Raw genomic sequence first — 17,758 nt, forward strand, 5'->3', positions numbered from 1 at the left:
TACGTTTGCTTGAGGTAATCATCCGTCCAAATGTCCATTTTCTCCGTGGGGACTGCCTCGTGGAAAATGATAGCTTGTTCTTCTTTGACGTAGCCGTGGTAGAAGGCAAAGCTCGAGGGCAGGCCTTTATATTCGGTGATGCGGCGTTCTGGCCTCCTTTGGAAGCCTGAAGAATGAAGATACAATGCTGAAAATACTTAGGATGGGGTGATTAAACCGATGACCGAAGACTGAAGACATAGATATAGATAGCGCGTAATAGAATCCTTTGTTCCCCGGGCCAGGATATTTCAACCTCCTACACCTGTCATTAAGGCCATTCATTGAGGTTGTAGGAGATGGAGGCACGGAAAGTATCCAATAACCAGGATACAGACAAATCAAAACAGCACTTTTCATTATTCAAATGATAAGTTATTGTCTGAAGACTTATTTCATAGCAGAAAAGTACTAATAACTCTGATTTGATGCGAAAAATCTAACTTTATTTGATGACTTGATTTTCCCTTGGCCGTGGATCGAGTTTGTTTACAATATGCAGCGCCATCTTGGAAAAGCCGTGACGTCACCGCGGTATCCTCCTTGGGACGTTTTCAACGGCTATGAAATTGTAAGACTCGTGAAAAATGTTTCAATCAAAATTCATATTTTTTATCTAAGTTTTCCTCTTGAAAGGTCTACAGTATCAACATACATGTAACGGCAACGTGTTCACCACTATTTACCTTGACTCGTTTTGCTGGGAGTTCTTTTTCGGACTTTATTGGTGACATTTACTGAGTGAGCGCCAAGTAATAGGTGATGAAAAGAAAAAAGACAAGCAAAAAAAGCAAAGCACTTTCTTTACTTCAGGTTTACTTTTAAAATGTTGGGTACATTTAAACAAAACAGAATTTTCGGATAACTCTCTCAGACGATCTTTTACTGCCCTCCTTCTGTGTGCGGGGGCTCCGTTATGAGTCCACTAGATACATCTGAACTGCCAGTTCGCTTGTCGTCGTCTGTTTAGATCAAGAAATAGGATCACTTGGTTGTGGACCATGTGGCCCCCCAAGATCCCTGGATTGGACCCCATTCGGTAGCTTTGTTTTGTCTGGAGCTATTCAAAAGTGGGTGTTCCCAACTCCTCCAGCACATTTTGATGACCTTGAAAACAGGATCACTCAAGACAATATTGGCAGATGATTCGCCGGGTTGTGGGTGTCATGAGGATTCAGGGGAAAACATTTGCCCTCATCGAAATGGTGATGTGGAAAAATGGATTATTCCTATTCGTATTTCAAATGTTCTAATATTGTTTCAAACAAACCTGAAGTAAAGGAAATCAGTTGTTTTTTTTCTTTCCAGCACCTATCAGTTGACGCAAGTCAGTTTTCGTCTGCACCCCTCAATACCTCCTGTGCATGCCATGCATGTAATCTAATGAGATGCTGTTGACCAGTACCAAAAGGTGCAGGATGAGTTGCTGCGTAAGTAGATGTAGAGAGATATTGTATGGATTGCAAAAAAGGAAATAATGAGGCTTTTTAAAAGTAAGTACAGTTTTTATTGACTCACTCTGATCTACTGGTTATGAGGTATCTGGTATGAGGTATGAGGTATAAATGTCCATTTCTGATTGCTTGTCGTTCAAATGAAGTCATCACATTCCAATTATTGTCAATAGCATATTACCCTTGTTAAAATGGGGTATACCTTGAATTGCATTGGCAGACAGATTGAACTGCATTGAAATGCTAATGCAGTCATATTGATTAATTGAAAATATAGTTTACCACAAATGTGGTCAGTATTTGGTGCCATTTGGTGTCTAAAGTTCAACTTTACCCTTAGAAAGAAATCCAATTGGACCCATCCAACTGACCGTAACGCCCACGTGGAGACTTATATTAATACCACATCCATGAATCTCAATAAGGCCACAGCCAGCAGGTTCCAGGATAACATGACCACTGGTGAAAGACAAGCTCTCAACTCTCTCAAACAGAACAACGACCTCACTATCAAAAGAGCTGACAAAGGTGGAGCCACCGTTGTCCTCAATACCAATGACTATACAGCTGAATGCGACCGGCAGCTGTCAGACACGAACTTTTACAGTAAACAACCTACTGACCTCACCCGCCGCCATGAGCTACAAACTCAACACTTCATCCAAAAAATGAAGGATGACAATGTCATAGATGATCAGAAGACCTATAAATTTCTTAACCCAACTGATTCTGGGACAGCCCAGTTCTACTGTCTCCCTAAAATCCATAAAAAGGATAATCCAGGGAGACCTATAGTGTCAGGTAATTCAACCGCCACTGAAGCACTATCTAAATTCGTCGACCAACACCTCAGACCCCCGGTGTAAACTGTACCCACGTACATTAAAGACACCACATACTTCCTTAACAAACTCAATGAAATTCAACAAACTCAATGAAACTAGACCCACCGGACCCCACAGGACCTAGCCATAAACCACTGTTGGTAACTCTTGATGTCAAATCATTATACACCAACATTCCTCATGACGAAGGCCTCATTGCAATGAGGCAGTTTCTCAACACTAGACAAAACCCAAGTGTCCCCACTGAGACTCTAGTTAAAGCAGCAGAACTCATCTTGAAGACCAACAACTTTACTTTCAACAATGAGACCTCAGGCACAGCCATGGGGACCTCGATGGCCCCCTCCTATGCTAACCTATTCCTAGGGAAATGGGAAGCTGACTTCCGGGACCAACAGACTTACAAACCTGAAATGAATAGTCGGTTCATCGATGACATCATTATGGTTTGGCTTCATGGCCGAGAGAAACTTGACGAAATCATCAATGCAATGAACACCCAACATGCCACCATAAAATTCACTTCTGAAATTAGTGAACTCAGCATTAATTTTCTAGATGTCACCGTGAGCCTTAACCAGCAAAACCAACTCAAAACTGATCTCTTTGTCAAACCCACGGATTTTCATAGCTTTCTACATTCATCCTCTTGTCGCCCAGGCCATACCAAACATGGAATAGCCTATAGCCAAGCCATCCGTATTCGTAGGATCTGCTCGAATATTACAGACTTTGATAAACACTGTGCACGTTTGATCAGGATGCTACACATCAGAGGACATAAACTTTCATTACTAAAAGATTCTATACAGAAAGCGCGTGCTTTAGATAGAAATGAATTGCTCAAAAAACAGGCCACTATTCAGAACAATGATATCATACCCGTGGTCACCACTTTCAACCCTACTCTACCAAATCTCTAGACACTAGTAAACAACAACTGGGACAATTTAGAAAGCTCAGAGAAAATGAGACAATCACTTGGTTCCGCCAAACCACTCATTAGCTATAGGAGATGTAAAAACCTCAAGGATATCCTCACAAGAGCTAAAGTTACGCATAAGGACAATGGACATGATAGAAATCGTCAATCAAATCAAATGACACTAACATTCGCACCCCACCCGCAAAGGGGCACAGTTAGGTGCAATTACAATAGATGCAAGAATTGTAAATTCATGAAGATATCTGATCACGTGACAAGCAATATAACCAACCAGAAACATAAGATTAAACAAAGGATAAGTTGCAATTCGGAAGGGGTTATGTACCTCATTGAATGCACCAAATGTGGTATACAATATGTAGGCCAAACATCCAGGAAATTGAAAGTTAGACTGAATGAACACCGATCAGATATCTCCAGGAATAAACAAACTTCGGTTGCTTATCACTTTAACTCCAATGGACACAATCATGTCGATCACAGTCTACGGACTTGAAAATCTCCCCACAGCGCAATGCAACGAAAATCGTCTGCTAGAACGCGAGTCTTACTGGATCTATACACTTCGGTCCGCCAGACCTCTTGGTCTAAACATAATGAACCAACTGGTCTCTGTAATTGAACACTTAATAATACTTACTATTTGAGTCGTTCCGATGGCGTTGTGTGCACTATCTCTCCCGTATTCATGATTTTATTATCATTTTTATGTCATGTATGTGCACTTTTGCATCATTTACTTTGTACTTGATCCGCCATTTTGATAATCACATCATGTGACTTCGGACTAGGAGATCCACCGGAAACTCCCGAAGCGTAAACTCAACAGTGCCTTCACCTTTGACCCCTGCCCTCCGGCCAATCAATGACTTTGTTTATTTTAGATGTCAACAAATGGACACGTGGACAGGGAGTCCCGGCTTTTAATGACGTCCGTCATCACCTCACGTCTTCTGTTTTACTTGTATATAAACATATATTTCCTGTCTGTACATTAGACTTGGAAAAAGAAATCAAAATATCCGAAACGTCGTCTATTTTATACAAAGTTGTAGTGTTGTTTTTTATATCAATCTAAAGTTCAACTTAGGCCCGCAGCACACTCGCCGCCAACTTCGGCGTTCACAGGCGTTTTTTGCCGCAAGAGTCCTGAACGCCTGAAAAATCCCTAGTCTGCTACAAACGGCGTCGGCGAACGCGACTTGACGCCACTTGCCGCAACTAAACGCCAAATATCTAACATGTTTGATTTTTGACGCGTGTCGCCGCGTTTGAACGCAAGAAGAAGCCAGGTGTGCTCCGGATGGCCGCATGAATTGGCGTCGGCGGCGAGGCTATGGCCAATCAGCTTGCGTCTTGATGTCACTTGATTTCAAAATGGCAGCCTAAAGTGGCGGAAAAGACGCTACTGGACGCCGATTCTGGGCAGGTGTGCTCTGACCGGGATTCACTGGCCGCCAACTTTGGCGTCGAGAGGCGTCAGCTGAACGCTTCTTGTCGCCAAAGTTGGCGGCTAGTGTGCTGCGGGCTAAGGGATGTCGAGGACTCTTGCCGTATATTATTACTCTAGTTTCGCCTTTTTATGGTGGGTTCATTAACTTCAGGGTCTACCTACATGGATTACGACGAACGGCCCATACTAAATTTAAGTCCGCCCTCTTCACATGATTGGATGAATTGTCGGTCTGCCATGAACCCATTGCTTGGGGTTTCGGGTATTGTGAAATAGATTCGACTTTTTAAGGAGAGGTGAATTGAACCCAGTCATGCCCGTGCATGGCTGAAGGCAATTTATTCTGACTTTCTACAGGGTGTTTCCAAAAAAGTGAAGAGTGCAATTTAAGCGGGATCCACTGTCGCGATTTTGACTTGCGTCGGCGTCGCGCTTGCTTGCGATGGAACAAAATGATCAAAATGAATGGCTCAACGCTGCTGACGCCAGCTTATTTTAACTACCGCAAGCGCGTCACAACGCCGTCGCAAGCGAAGTGACCGTGGATTCCCCGCTACACTCTCGGTCTGCCAGAGACCACTCAAAAAGTGAAAATGGCGTTCAGTTAGAGGATGCAGGTCTGTTTGAAATTCAATACGTATTTTAACTCACACTTTAGAACAAGTGAAAAGGACACCAACTTTGGACTGAGCGAACCTTTTCATTATTTTGCGAGTTGTCACTGGCAAATTTAATCCAATCTTTATTAACTTCTAAGTACAGTTTCTCATTCCTGTAGGCCCACATCTTCATAGCCAAGCAAATCGATGAATGCTATGCCATCTTCCTCTTCTTCGTCCAGTTGAGGAAGTGGTCCTCCTTCAATTTCGCCCATGCGGAGGGATGCTTCAAACCCGCTTTCGATCACTTGGGGGGGTTACAGCGTCCGAGGCGTTACTGAGAATGGTGACAACATCATTTAGTTCAATACGGTTGCATTGTCCTGCTGCGTTGGTATGATGCGTTTTCCACGACTTCCACTCCTTACGTGCGTTGGACTTAAACGATTTCATTACTGCAACGTCTAGGGGCTGGACCAATGATGTACACCCTGCTGGTACAAAGTGCATGATTCCACCTAGCTCCGTTACTCGCATACCGAAGTCTTCAGACCAATGGACACTATAACGATCCAGTATCAAGATAACCTGCTCTGCTGGCTGCCTCTCTAGGTACGGTTGATAGACTTCCTCGATCCAGTGTTCGGCTGTCTCTTGTCTTACCCATCCTGTGGCAGATGATGTAACAACCACATTAGCTGGCATATCTTGTGCTTGAAGGGCTGCTAGCTGTCGTACAAACCCACGACGCGGAAACGTTATGTGGGCTAGCATCTTATCACCACTGGCCGCAACGCAGAGTGTCACAGTGCACCCTAGTTTAACATTCTAAAATACCTTGGTACCGTAAAGTCAACTTTTAAATGGAAAATGCATAAGCCTCGTTCTGAGAGCGGAGTGTTTTGGACACGCAACCAAGATGCTCTACCAAAGTTCCCTCGGGTTGCACTAAAATGTGGAACCATGCACACGTCACGTCAATGGAATTTCAGCTCACTTCAGAAGTTTGAGGCTCTCAAAACACTGCTTCAAACACAAATCAGTCAAGGAAGCATCAACCACCCTAAGTTTTTTAATGAGCACTACACATATTTGCCGAGAAAAACGCTCCAAATAGCCCATTTGCGCGGATTTTAGCATCACTTGAGCGAGCCGATGCGGACTTCCTATGCGCGCTGTACAAAATGTACATGTCTCATTTTCTGTAACGTTGCCGTAACATAATGTAAACAATGGCGCTACCGGCGCTCCGGCCGGGCCGGCGATGGATGGAATTTGCCAAATTCGCACATATTCAAGTTATTTTCGTGGCTTATCTTTTTAAGTTTGAGGTATTTTAGAATAGAAATTGAACCCTCGGCTTCGGACCTTGGTTGAGTTACCAAGACACTCTCGGGTGGAGCTAAAATTTCGTCCAAACCCTCGCCTGTCGGCTCGGGTTTGGACTGTATTTTAGCTCCACCCTCGAGTGTCTTGGTAACTCAACCAAGGTCCTCCGCCTCGGGTTCAATTCCTTAATTCGATCGTGACGTACGTACGTCAATGGAAGCAGCACCTTTTCGGTTACACGAGTGCATGGGTCTAAAGCCAAAAAGAATGAAAGTTTCGTCCATGTTAAAAATAAATCACATTGCGATGTTGAATTGATCAATAGTCCCAGTGACTTCATTGCGGAATACCTCAATTCGTATTGCAGCATCGGCTGGCAGGGTTGTAGTGTTTTTGTTCACTTTACGCAGTGTAATCTGTTTTCTCTTCATAAAAAGTTCAACCCATCCAGCCGAGGCTTGAAAATCATGTAAGATTGGTCTTGTTTCAACGATTTCATTTCGCCGGGCATCTGTCAGACCACCCCACCAGGCATGGAAGAATTCCAAAGCCTTTTCTTGCAAGTCCTGTACGGCGACGGGTAGGCGTATTTCACGTTGCTGGAGAAACCATTCATGAAGCTCATTTTCAACTTGAGGCCAGCAACCGATATCTTTCGGTTTCACCCTTCTACTTCTTCCTTCATTCCCTTGTTGTCCTCGTTCCAAGCTTGGTAAGTCCCATTTACTGAACGTGTGGATCGATATTTTGTAGTGGTTCGCGTATTCTGTCATGCTGGCCACCGTCCCATTCAAAAGGGCTGTCTGAAAGTCCTCTAGGTACCGAATTTTCTCCGTGACGGAAGAACTCCTTCTTCGCTTCGGAAGAGGTTCATCTGCGTTGTCCATGATGTCGGTATATGGCAGAAAAAGAGGCCAAGCCTGGTTTATAAACTCACCGGGTTATGAAACATAGGCCTACTTAATTCAAAAGATGAAATCGATGTATCTGACACTTCTATTCCATGCATAATTTTATGTTGCCTTTTTGGAGTCAGACAAGTACAAACAAGGTTATAAATTCATTAGATTGATTGAATTGCCCTCTGAAAATAAAACCTCATTCACACTTTCCAAATTTCCTTTCATTCATTTTTTTCAGAAACACCCGTTGAAATCCAGTAATTGGCGTCAGTTTTCCCAGAAATCATTTGAAGCAAGTTTACATCCAAGTTGGAAATCTACAAGTAGTCATGTAATGTTTGATGCCCATGTCCGCACGGCGCTCCGGACCTCTGACTGACCATACATGCTATATGCACACAATAGCTATAAATTACCATGATCTAGTTGGTACAGGAAGGGGTATGGCCTGAATATATGGAACCCACCATAAAAAGGCGAAACTAGAGTATTGTATCAGACTGACGAAAGAAATACGCCAATATGCAAGCAACAGCAAGGGCTAAGCCTGTCGGTGTCCTGTTGTTCTGCACATAGTTTGTGTTAACTCAAGGCCCATGATTGGCGCCCCATATTTTGACGTTAAAGCCACATGAGACCAACAATCCTGATGATTTTGGTGCAGCTGTCTTAAATTCCCCCCTGGAAAAACTTTGCTTTCTTATTTTTGTGCTAGATTAAAGTATCGTTCTATAAAAAACTGATGACAGTCAACACCACAAAGATTAAAGTGCATGATATAATATGTTGTCCCCGGTACACTCTTTCCTGGGATTTTAAAATATTTTACACCTGAACCCCCAATGGACTGATTATATATTCTCCACTTTTGTACGATGCGCTGTAGTTTACAACAATGTCCATCGGTCCCTATTGTTGGGCTGTTGTGTTGCTCCACCGACGCGCGTTTCTGCCCCTCTAGGCTTCATCAGGGTGGCTGGGGTTGACTTGCATCTGTCTTGTTCGAAGTTCACAGTTTGAATGACATCATGACTCAGGGGTGGTTTCTCAATGACGTTGTGACATTATAGACTTTGTTGCGACTCTGTTGTTGAAACATTCTGTTGTAGTCAAGCAGGTGGGCTGTCCAAATGGCACATGTTAAGGAGTACAGGATCAACCGATGATACACACGGACCAGACAATAAAATCGGAATAGTAGAAGTATTGTCTGGTCCGTGTGTATCATCGGTTGATCCTGTACTCCTCAACATGTGCCATTTGGACAGCCCACCTGCTTGACTACAATACAACAAAATGTTTCAACAACAGAGTCGCAACAAAGTCTATAACGTCACAACGTCATTGAGAAACCACCCCTGAGTCATGATGTCATTCAAACTGTGAACTTCGAACAAGACAGATGCAAGTCAACCCCAGCCACCCTGATGAAGCCTAGAGGGGCAGAAACGCGCGTCGGTGGAGCAACACAACAGCCCAACAATAGGGACCGATGGACATTGTTGTAAACTACAGTGACGGTATCCAGTTTTACTTCTACTACATAATTAGGCATGTCAGCCACCCAATCCCGGTAGACAATGCCAATATTGGACCGAAGGCGCATGAAGATCCCGATTAAAACGCAAGCCCAACTGACGGGCTCGCCAAACTGGGTTGATTTTTAGTGCTGTTCGGCCAGCGCTGGGTCTCCAAACTGGACAAAAAATGATGCAAGTTCGGTCAGCGGTTTGCCAAATATCCCAAGCCCATATACGCGTGACTCGTTAGCAAAACTTAACCGTTCATACGTACTGATGATGATCATGACGTCACATTAATGACAGCCAAATCGTTACAATCAAACTGTTGTGGGATTTTTTTCTTGACGCCAAATGACGCCTAGTGGCTCCTTAACTCTTAATCCAAAAGTCTTTAAGAAAATGATAAATCACTGCATGATACTTTGGTTTTTGATGCATCCCAACCGTGCAAAAATTTACAAGGGATATGTATAAACGTTTATATTCAAGATGTGTATACTAACTCCTCGATAATCAACTTAAATTTTTTTGCCAATCTAATATAACCAACTACGCTCGTAAGCCTATGTCATATTTCACAGCCGATTGCATTCCTACGATGCATCGGGTGTCCCAGAAAAAAGCGTCACAAGTTTTGACTTGCCAGTGTAATAACGCAATACGCGGAGTGCCAAATTCTTTGAAAATTCACGGGGACCAACGTTAGGATAGTGTGTGCATGCCCTTAAATAACAAATCCATCTGATACAAACTCCGTGAGTACTACAGAAGTTGCACAAGATGCACGCCAAAGATCCACTTTATTAAAAATACATGTATATGGTGCAAAAAGGTTTTTTAAACTTTAATGGAGTATTACTTAAAAAAGCAATATCATTGGATGCCGTATTTAAAAACTAGCAGCAATAGGATTTTGTCTCTGATGAATTCAATATTAAAAATCTGTTTTCTTAGCAGCATCCTGTATTAGACCAACCAAAAATTTAACGTTAAAACAGCCAAGACTGCTTTTTTTAACTTGAGGTGTAACACCATCTTTTTGATCAACTTATTTGAATTTTCGAGACAAATAAGTTGATCAAAAAGATTGTGTTACCCCTCGAGTTTTTTATCATCTTCGCGACGATCAACACGGCTACCTTGAATATCATCAAGACTGTTTTTACACCCAGAAGTATTAAGGTAGCAGGAAGGGATGGGCGTTTGAGGTTTCTGAGTGTGAGGGGGTCTAGGCCTAGTGGTGTCTGTTGACTCTCTTAAAGCACAGTCAACAGACATGTGGTTTCAGTATTAGGTCTTTCATTGTAACATTGAGAAACCGTAAGCAATTTTGGTTAGGTCCGTCATAACATAGAGTGACCCAAACACTCTCTTGACTACGGCGGCCGCCTCAGCGCCACTACGCGGGGCCTAATCATATTAGGTCTCACTAGCCAGTGCGGAGGCCAGGCCTACCTGCCTCCAAAAATGACGCGACGTCATTTCATGCATAGGCCTACACCTGTTCCAGCGGCTGTAGACGTGGCAGTATCTTACTCTCACACAAACCCATACATTTCTGAATAGCTTGTCTCTTGTAGAATACATCTGGCCAAGTTTCAACGTCGTCTAGACATACAGTCATGCATAGACTGATGCAGCACAATGCATGAGACACCCTGTATGTTAACGCAAATTTGAAAAATTTCACCTCTATGCCTTATAGCTTCAAGATTACCAAGGATGCTGAAAAGAAAAATTTCATACACATCTACTCATCACCTTGAGAAAGCGAACTGACGACTTTTTAAATCTTTTATATAAAAATAGGCTGTTGTTGCGGCTTTTGTTTGAGTTTTTTTCCCTCGAAATTTTACCTTGAGAACACGTGCAATCTCACAGGAACCAGTCGATGTCAACATCCTCATGAGCTATAAAGAGCATGCGGGGCCTGCTCACCGCGGAAGTGCGCAGAGGAAACTGGTATTTTCCTCAAATAATCGTCAGAGCTACCCCTTCACAAAAAACATCAGACATCTAGTGAGACCTTAGGCTAAGTAGCTCCGTGCAATATGCACTATTCTGGGAAAACTCAATGTGGAAGTATGCTCATTAGCATAATCTATTCTTAGCTCAAGCTCGAGGTAATCTTGCGCAGTGTTTCTTCGGCCCAGGTGGAAAACGTCTAGGTCTAGTACAATGAACGCCTGGCTTGCGCCAGACGAATTAGTGAAGAAGGTCTGGTTGCGAGAGACTACTGTGATAAAAATGACCATTTGCAAAGACTCTGTGACGTAGGCATATACTTTTTACAATTAAAAATGCTCTCAAAAGACGATAATGAATGATTATTTATTAACATTTCCTGAACTATATACCTTCTAATTATCACTTTACATAAATAGGTTGGTGTTAGATCGTGTGCTTTTCTTTCCTCGTGACAATATACAGCAAAATAGTTAGAAACCCATAATCGCGCTTTAAGTCCATAATGAGATCACGCCGACCCGTTATGAATGTTTCGCCAGCTTCGCTATTTTGCCGCTACGCGGCGCGTTGGGTCTTTGGGTCCAGTATAGGCTCAAAGGGACAACTTGGGCGTGTGATTTACTTGTCCAGGATCGAGGATAATACCCCTAGTGCTTGACACCATGCGCCACCACTTATTGTATTAAACGGATGTTACAGTATCACATTGATGCTGTGTATAATATAACGATTTTCGCCAGTGTTATGAGGCATGCAGTTTTATTGGACATTGTTTGTGAATTTCCGGCATGCAGGCCGTTCTAGTGCAAGGTTTGGTGCAGGTCAAATGATTTTTCAAGGATCCTGTTTGGAGAAGTCAGTAGCGGTACTGCTGGACTCCATTTCTGTAAGAAAAACCAACATACATCAGCCCAACTTCGCCCTTTAATTTAGTGACCCTAAGGACGACCAGAAGATTATGACATCGGATTAGATTCAGGGTAGCTCTTACTTTACAACTTACCTAAAGGTCGAAGGTGTCCCCGCGGTATATATTCCGAGCTATGTTCGCCAAAAGGTGGCGGAAATATTGTATCCATTCCACTGTCTTTCACAAAGCCAACTTTACACCAAGTCGGTGTGAAAAGGACGATAATGAATAAAGGAAATTGTAACTCCATCACTGACAAATAGGCCTATCTTACAAATCGAAATCGTGCACTTCCAGTTCCGTCAAAAAATAAAGGTGTCAGCGAATTCACCACAAAGGTGAGACTCGCCCTTTGCACAAGTTAGATGTTGTGTGGGTTCGTTGTAATTATCCTCGTCCAATATTATCCAACTCCAGAAGCCTAATCGTGCACCAAAATTCTAAATATCTGATCCTTATATAAAACAACTTTCCTAAATTCACAATATTCGACAGAATTATCAATGATCAGTATGTACGTTCATGTTCAAATCATTGCACTGATTTAGATACTGATAGCGCCGATTCATGCCACGTAAATCATTGTAGACGTGTAGATTTTGCTCTTGTTGTCGTATAAAGCATTATTGTCATTTTCCGATACGAGCCAGCTGTGACCAAGTGGCACCGCCATGTTGTCCAGCCATTGACCCGCTCCGCACGTGCGTCGAATGCGCCCGTCATGTGGCAAAAATGGCCTCAACACGATTTGCATAGCATATTCAAAAAGTTCTGCTTATCACCTCTTTCCGCACTTATTTTTGGTAAATCGTAATATATCTGATAGTTCTTCAGAATATTAATTTTCTTCACCTTTTCCAGCATCCACGTACAGTCTACATGTAGCTCATATCACTAACAGCACACTCCATACAATACGTAGTATCTTTCAAACCTTTGCACCGTATTCAATGCGATAGTCATATTAGCAGAGATTTTGTTTAATCATACATCGTATTAGCAAGTTTTTTTCATTATATGATCAGCCATGTTTAACATTACCCAAAAAAAAATTTGTACTTTTTTGAAACATTTCGAATGATAAAACACAAAAAATTATAAGCATTTTGGCGTTTAGTTCATTAGAATCGAGCAAGCTTAAGTGTTCCCTAATAGAAATAATATCAAAATGGCATTTCCTAAATTTCTTAAATCTGTCTTTGTAAATCATGACAATGTATTAATTTCCTTCGCAATTAAGCCATCTGGACCCTCAATGTATTGACATTGCTAAGCTTTACAGACCCGATACATTGACGAAAAGTACATCATGCATTTGTATGCAATCTATTTCAAAATAATTTGATCGTCTATGACTCACTCATAAACGGCATCGGTAACGAGTTAGCGTGATGGCACTGACCATCGCTATTGCTCGACGCAAGGACCCAACGCGCAACGTAGCGGCAAAATAGCGAAGCTGGCGAAACATTTATAACGGGTCACCGTTGCCTATGGACTTATAGCGCGATTGTGGGGTTGTAACTACAGTAGAACCTCCATTAGCGGACACCTCTGTATCAAGGACACTAGTTTTGGTCCCAAACTGGTAGTTTTCAGTGACTTTGACCTCTCTAATCAGGACACCTCTCTATTGAGGACAGACTTTGTCAGTCCCATGGGTGTCCTTAATAGAGAGGTTATTCTGTATTTTGCTGTATATTGTCACGAGGAAAGAAAAGCAGGCGACCTAATGCCGACCTATTTATGTAAAGTAATAATTAGAAATAAATAATCATTCCATATCGTCTTTTGAGAGCATTTTTAATTGTAAAGAATATATATGCCTTCGTCACAGAGTCTCGACTGCAATGTTCATTTTTATCACATAGTCTCGCGCAGCCAGAAGTTCTTTACTTATCAGTCTGGTGCATGCTTTGTACGAGACGTTTTCCAGCACGATGTGCATGGGCAGAAACAACACTTGCGCAACGTTACCTCGAGCTGTGGCTAATAATAGATTATGCTAATGAGCATACCTTCCTCATTGTGTTTTCCCAGAATGGTCCATATCACCGGAAGCTCGGACGGCCTACATCAAGCTAGCCCGAACTTTTCCAGCCCGAAACAAGCCAGCCCGAGATTTCATCCCGAGGTTTCATCCCGAATCAAGCCAGCCCGAAATTCCAGCCCGAACTTTTTTACCCGAGTAACCATAGTTTACTCGGGTTGGCAAATATAAAATATGGAATGCAGGTACATGCCACCGCGATGATTCCTTTGAGGCGCCAGTGCCCATCTCCTGGCTGCGTAACAAGAGGCCCCTATACCATTTGCTCAGCTGGGATTCATAACAAGATGTGCTAAGGTCAAACTGGTCAGCTGGAGGATCTCCGATAGTATAACAAGAGGCGCCAATGACCGTTTTACTCTGCTGACATTTATTTTTTTGAAAAACAAGAGGCCCCGTGCCATCTACTCACCTTTGATTGATCTTTGGCATAAATATGGACACTGATGCCAACTGCTCGGCTGGAATTAGTTTTTTTTTCTATAACTAGAGGCGCCAGTGCCTATTACTAAGCTGAAATCCACTGACTAGAGTTCCACGTGCCGTCCACTCAGCTGGGATTGATCATTAGCATAACAAGAGTAACAAAGGCCTACTGCTCGGCTGAAATCGTTTTTTTAGTATAACAAGAAGCGCCAGTGCCCGTTACTCAGCTGAAATCTATTTTTTGCATAACAAGAGGCCCCTGTACCGTGTGCTCAGCTGGGCTTCATCTTGGCACAACAAGAGGCTATAAGAGCCTACTGCTCAGCTAAAATTGATTTTTTTTAGTATAAGAAGAGGCACTAGGGCCCGCTACTCAGCTGATATCTATTTTCGCATAACAAGAGGCCCCCGTACCGTATGCTCAGATGGGATTCATCCTTGACATACCAACTCGACTCGGGGATATGTCCCCGAGGTTTTACGACGGATTATTATGCTCAGACTACATGCCTATCACCTCCAAGTGTGCTAGACCCCTGCTGATTGGACAGTTTTCGAGATCTGAGTACTTTTATGCCCGCCTACCCTTCTCGACCGGGGCCGATTTTCAACTCGGGGATGGGCTTCACGCAAAAGGTAAAAGATGTCCCCGAGGTTTTACGACGGATTATTATGCTCAGACTACATGCCTATCACCTCCAAGTGTGCTAGACCCCTGCTGATTGGACAGTTTTCGAGATCTGAGCACTTTTATGCCCGCCTACCCCCCTCGACCGGGGCCGATTTTCGACTCGGGGATGGGCTTCACGCAAAAGGTAAAAGATGTCCCCGAGGTTTTACGACGGATTATTATGCTCAGACTACATGCCTATCACCTCCAAGTGTGCTAGACCCCTGCTGATTGGACAGTTTTCGAGATCTGAGCACTTTTATGCCCGCCTACCCCCCTCGACCGGGGCCGATTTTCGACTCGGGGATGGGCTTCACGCAAAAGGTGAAAGATGTCCCCGAGGTTTTACGACGGATTATTATGCCCAGACTACATGCCTATCACCTCCAAGTGTGCTAGACCCCTGCTGATTGGACAGTTTTCGAGATCTGAGCACGTCTAGCCGATTTTCGACTCGGGGATGGGCTTCACGCAAAAGGTAAAAGATGTCCCCGAGGTTTTACGACGGATTATTATGCCCAGACTACATGCCTATCACCTCCAAGTGTGCTAGACCCCTGCTGATTGGACAGTTTTCGAGATCTGAGCACTTTTATGCCCGCCTACCCCCCTCGACCGGGGCCGATTTTCGACTCGGGGATGGGCTTCACGCAAAAGGTAAAAGATGTCCCCGAGGTTTTACGACGGATTATTATGCTCAGACTACATACCTATCACCTCCAAGTGTGCTAGACCCCTGCTGATTGGACAGTTTTCGAGACACAGTGCAGAACACAGCCGCGTCAATGGCAAATCAATCATTCAGTTCCATAAAGTTCCAGGTGATGGCAGCACCGTCGTTTTGGTCGCGACCCCTGTGGCTTTGGAAGCTTCTTGAAAGTACGGTTACCGTCAGGTCCTGCCATCAAATCTCCTGAACGGCGTGGGGAACTAATATAATGGCGGATAGGGCTGGATTTCTGTGTTTTTTCGATCGAACAATTGCCATTTAAGGCTATTTCTATGGATCCAAAGGTGATTTTTTTGAAAAACGGAAGTAGTTAAGTGCTTGACTATTCAATCAAAGCACGACTTATCCAAGGGGTAATTGAAAAAAACGAAGAAATATGTGAAACATGGCAGGCACTGGTCAACCTGTATAAATTTACATGTATGACATCTGTAATCAAGACGAAAGAAAAATATAGCTCAAAATTTTTAGTCCCTGTCCGAAGTTATGTAAGTGTCATGGCTCATGCGTAGTTATGTAATATACCCGCCATTTGTAACCGCCATTTACGTGACCTTGAGCATTTTACATAGTGATAGTATGTGACTGTGGGTCTCATTCTCTTCATTCCAATGAGTCGGGCTTGGGCTGCACCCTGCTCTCGGGCCTTTTTGGTCCTCATTTCATTTAACTATGCATTGCATTCCAGGTATTCAAGGGAGGTGTTTGACCTTGGTGTTGTATGTACATGGCTTAGTGCATTATATGCATTGTGTGTACTATGAGTAGGCCTATGCTAGTGTATAGGCGGAGTTGAGTGTATTAATGCAGTGCAATGGCCAATGCAGAAGACTTGAAATAAAATAGTGAAGGAAATCATTTAGCATAAGCCTGAGGCAAAGTTTTGCCAAATATTAAATTTCACAGAATAAACCTTGTGACAACTAAAAACGATGAATTTTCACTTGACTGGCACGGCAAACCATTGGACCCTAGGCCGGGTTGCCAATGGCAATGTCAGTCGATGATTGAAAAACAACCCATGAATGTGTGACCAAAGACCCCTTGCAATGACGTCTCGATTGCAGCCATCTTGGGGGGGCAGATGTCGACCTTGATCTTTTGGGGGGCAGATGACGTCGGCCTTGTTCTTTTGAAGACTTTGCGTCAGGACTTGTGGCGTATTATATAGCCGTATACTGTTTGCGGCCATCTTGGGGGCATTATGACGCGTATTGCAAACACTCTATACCATTGCTTGGGGGCGTTTTACCAGAAAAAAACTAGCTGATAAAGTACAACTGTTACTGTATATTATATTTAAAAAATAAAGCCTTAAAAATGACTAGGTTTTAGGTTTAGAGCATGACAACATTTGCCACGGCTTTCTTTTTTCCAGGAGGCGTCGTGCCTGCGAACCCTCAATGTCATGTTTTTGTCAATCAATGCTTGTTCATTATTTTCCAGGTATTGGTGAAAACAATATGAGGGCCATCTCAAACATATAGGCCGATGAGACCATAGAGTTGGGATTTCCACCTAAAAAATCAACAGAAAGTAGCAGTTATGGCGAGTAACATTGAAGGTACAGTACCACCTATAGAGATATTGTATTAAGACAGAAAGAAAAAGTTAAATTTTGTCAGAATCTGTAATCCTCTCTGAAACCATTTTGTTGAAGGAAATTGTATGATATGATATTCACTCCAACATTTTCATTATACTTTAATTCCTGGGCCTCATTTTGTCTCAGTTGACGTAGAGTTAGAGTTGATTTTCTGGGTCTACTTATGTTGTGAAAAAAAGGAATGTTTTGCGTGTTGTTCATATCTTTTCACCCAGTTCGTAGTTGTGGGGTTAATTGTCAATTTTCAACCATTTATTTCAGAAAATTCACTCTCGGTCTCAGCAACGGGTATTCGAAAACCCTGGATC

General features: G+C 43.0%; 1 protein-coding gene and 1 long non-coding RNA gene across 2 annotated transcripts in view; one reads left to right on the plus strand and one right to left on the minus strand.

Moving 5' to 3' along the window:
• LOC135502945 (bifunctional peptidase and arginyl-hydroxylase JMJD5-like) overlaps window positions 1-12,455 on the minus strand; it is a 58,219-nt gene extending 45,764 nt beyond the window's left edge. Inside the window, exons 1-2 of the mRNA XM_064796160.1 lie at window positions 12,062-12,455; window positions 4-166 (exon numbers count right to left, since the gene is read on the minus strand). Of these exons, the coding sequence (XP_064652230.1) occupies window positions 4-166; window positions 12,062-12,218 (320 nt within the window). The 5' untranslated portion in view covers window positions 12,219-12,455. The remainder of the gene's footprint in view (window positions 1-3; window positions 167-12,061) is intronic.
• A 3,584-nt stretch (window positions 12,456-16,039) lies between these two features.
• LOC135503338 (uncharacterized) lies at window positions 16,040-17,754 on the plus strand. Its single transcript, XR_010449887.1, has 3 exons — window positions 16,040-16,128; window positions 17,291-17,408; window positions 17,712-17,754. It is a non-coding gene; the product is annotated as an uncharacterized LOC135503338 (long non-coding RNA).
• Window positions 17,755-17,758: the final 4 nt, after the last annotated feature.

Source organism: Lineus longissimus, chromosome 19, assembly GCF_910592395.1.
Source record: "Lineus longissimus chromosome 19, tnLinLong1.2, whole genome shotgun sequence".
Lineage (NCBI taxonomy): Eukaryota > Metazoa > Nemertea > Pilidiophora > Heteronemertea > Lineidae > Lineus > Lineus longissimus.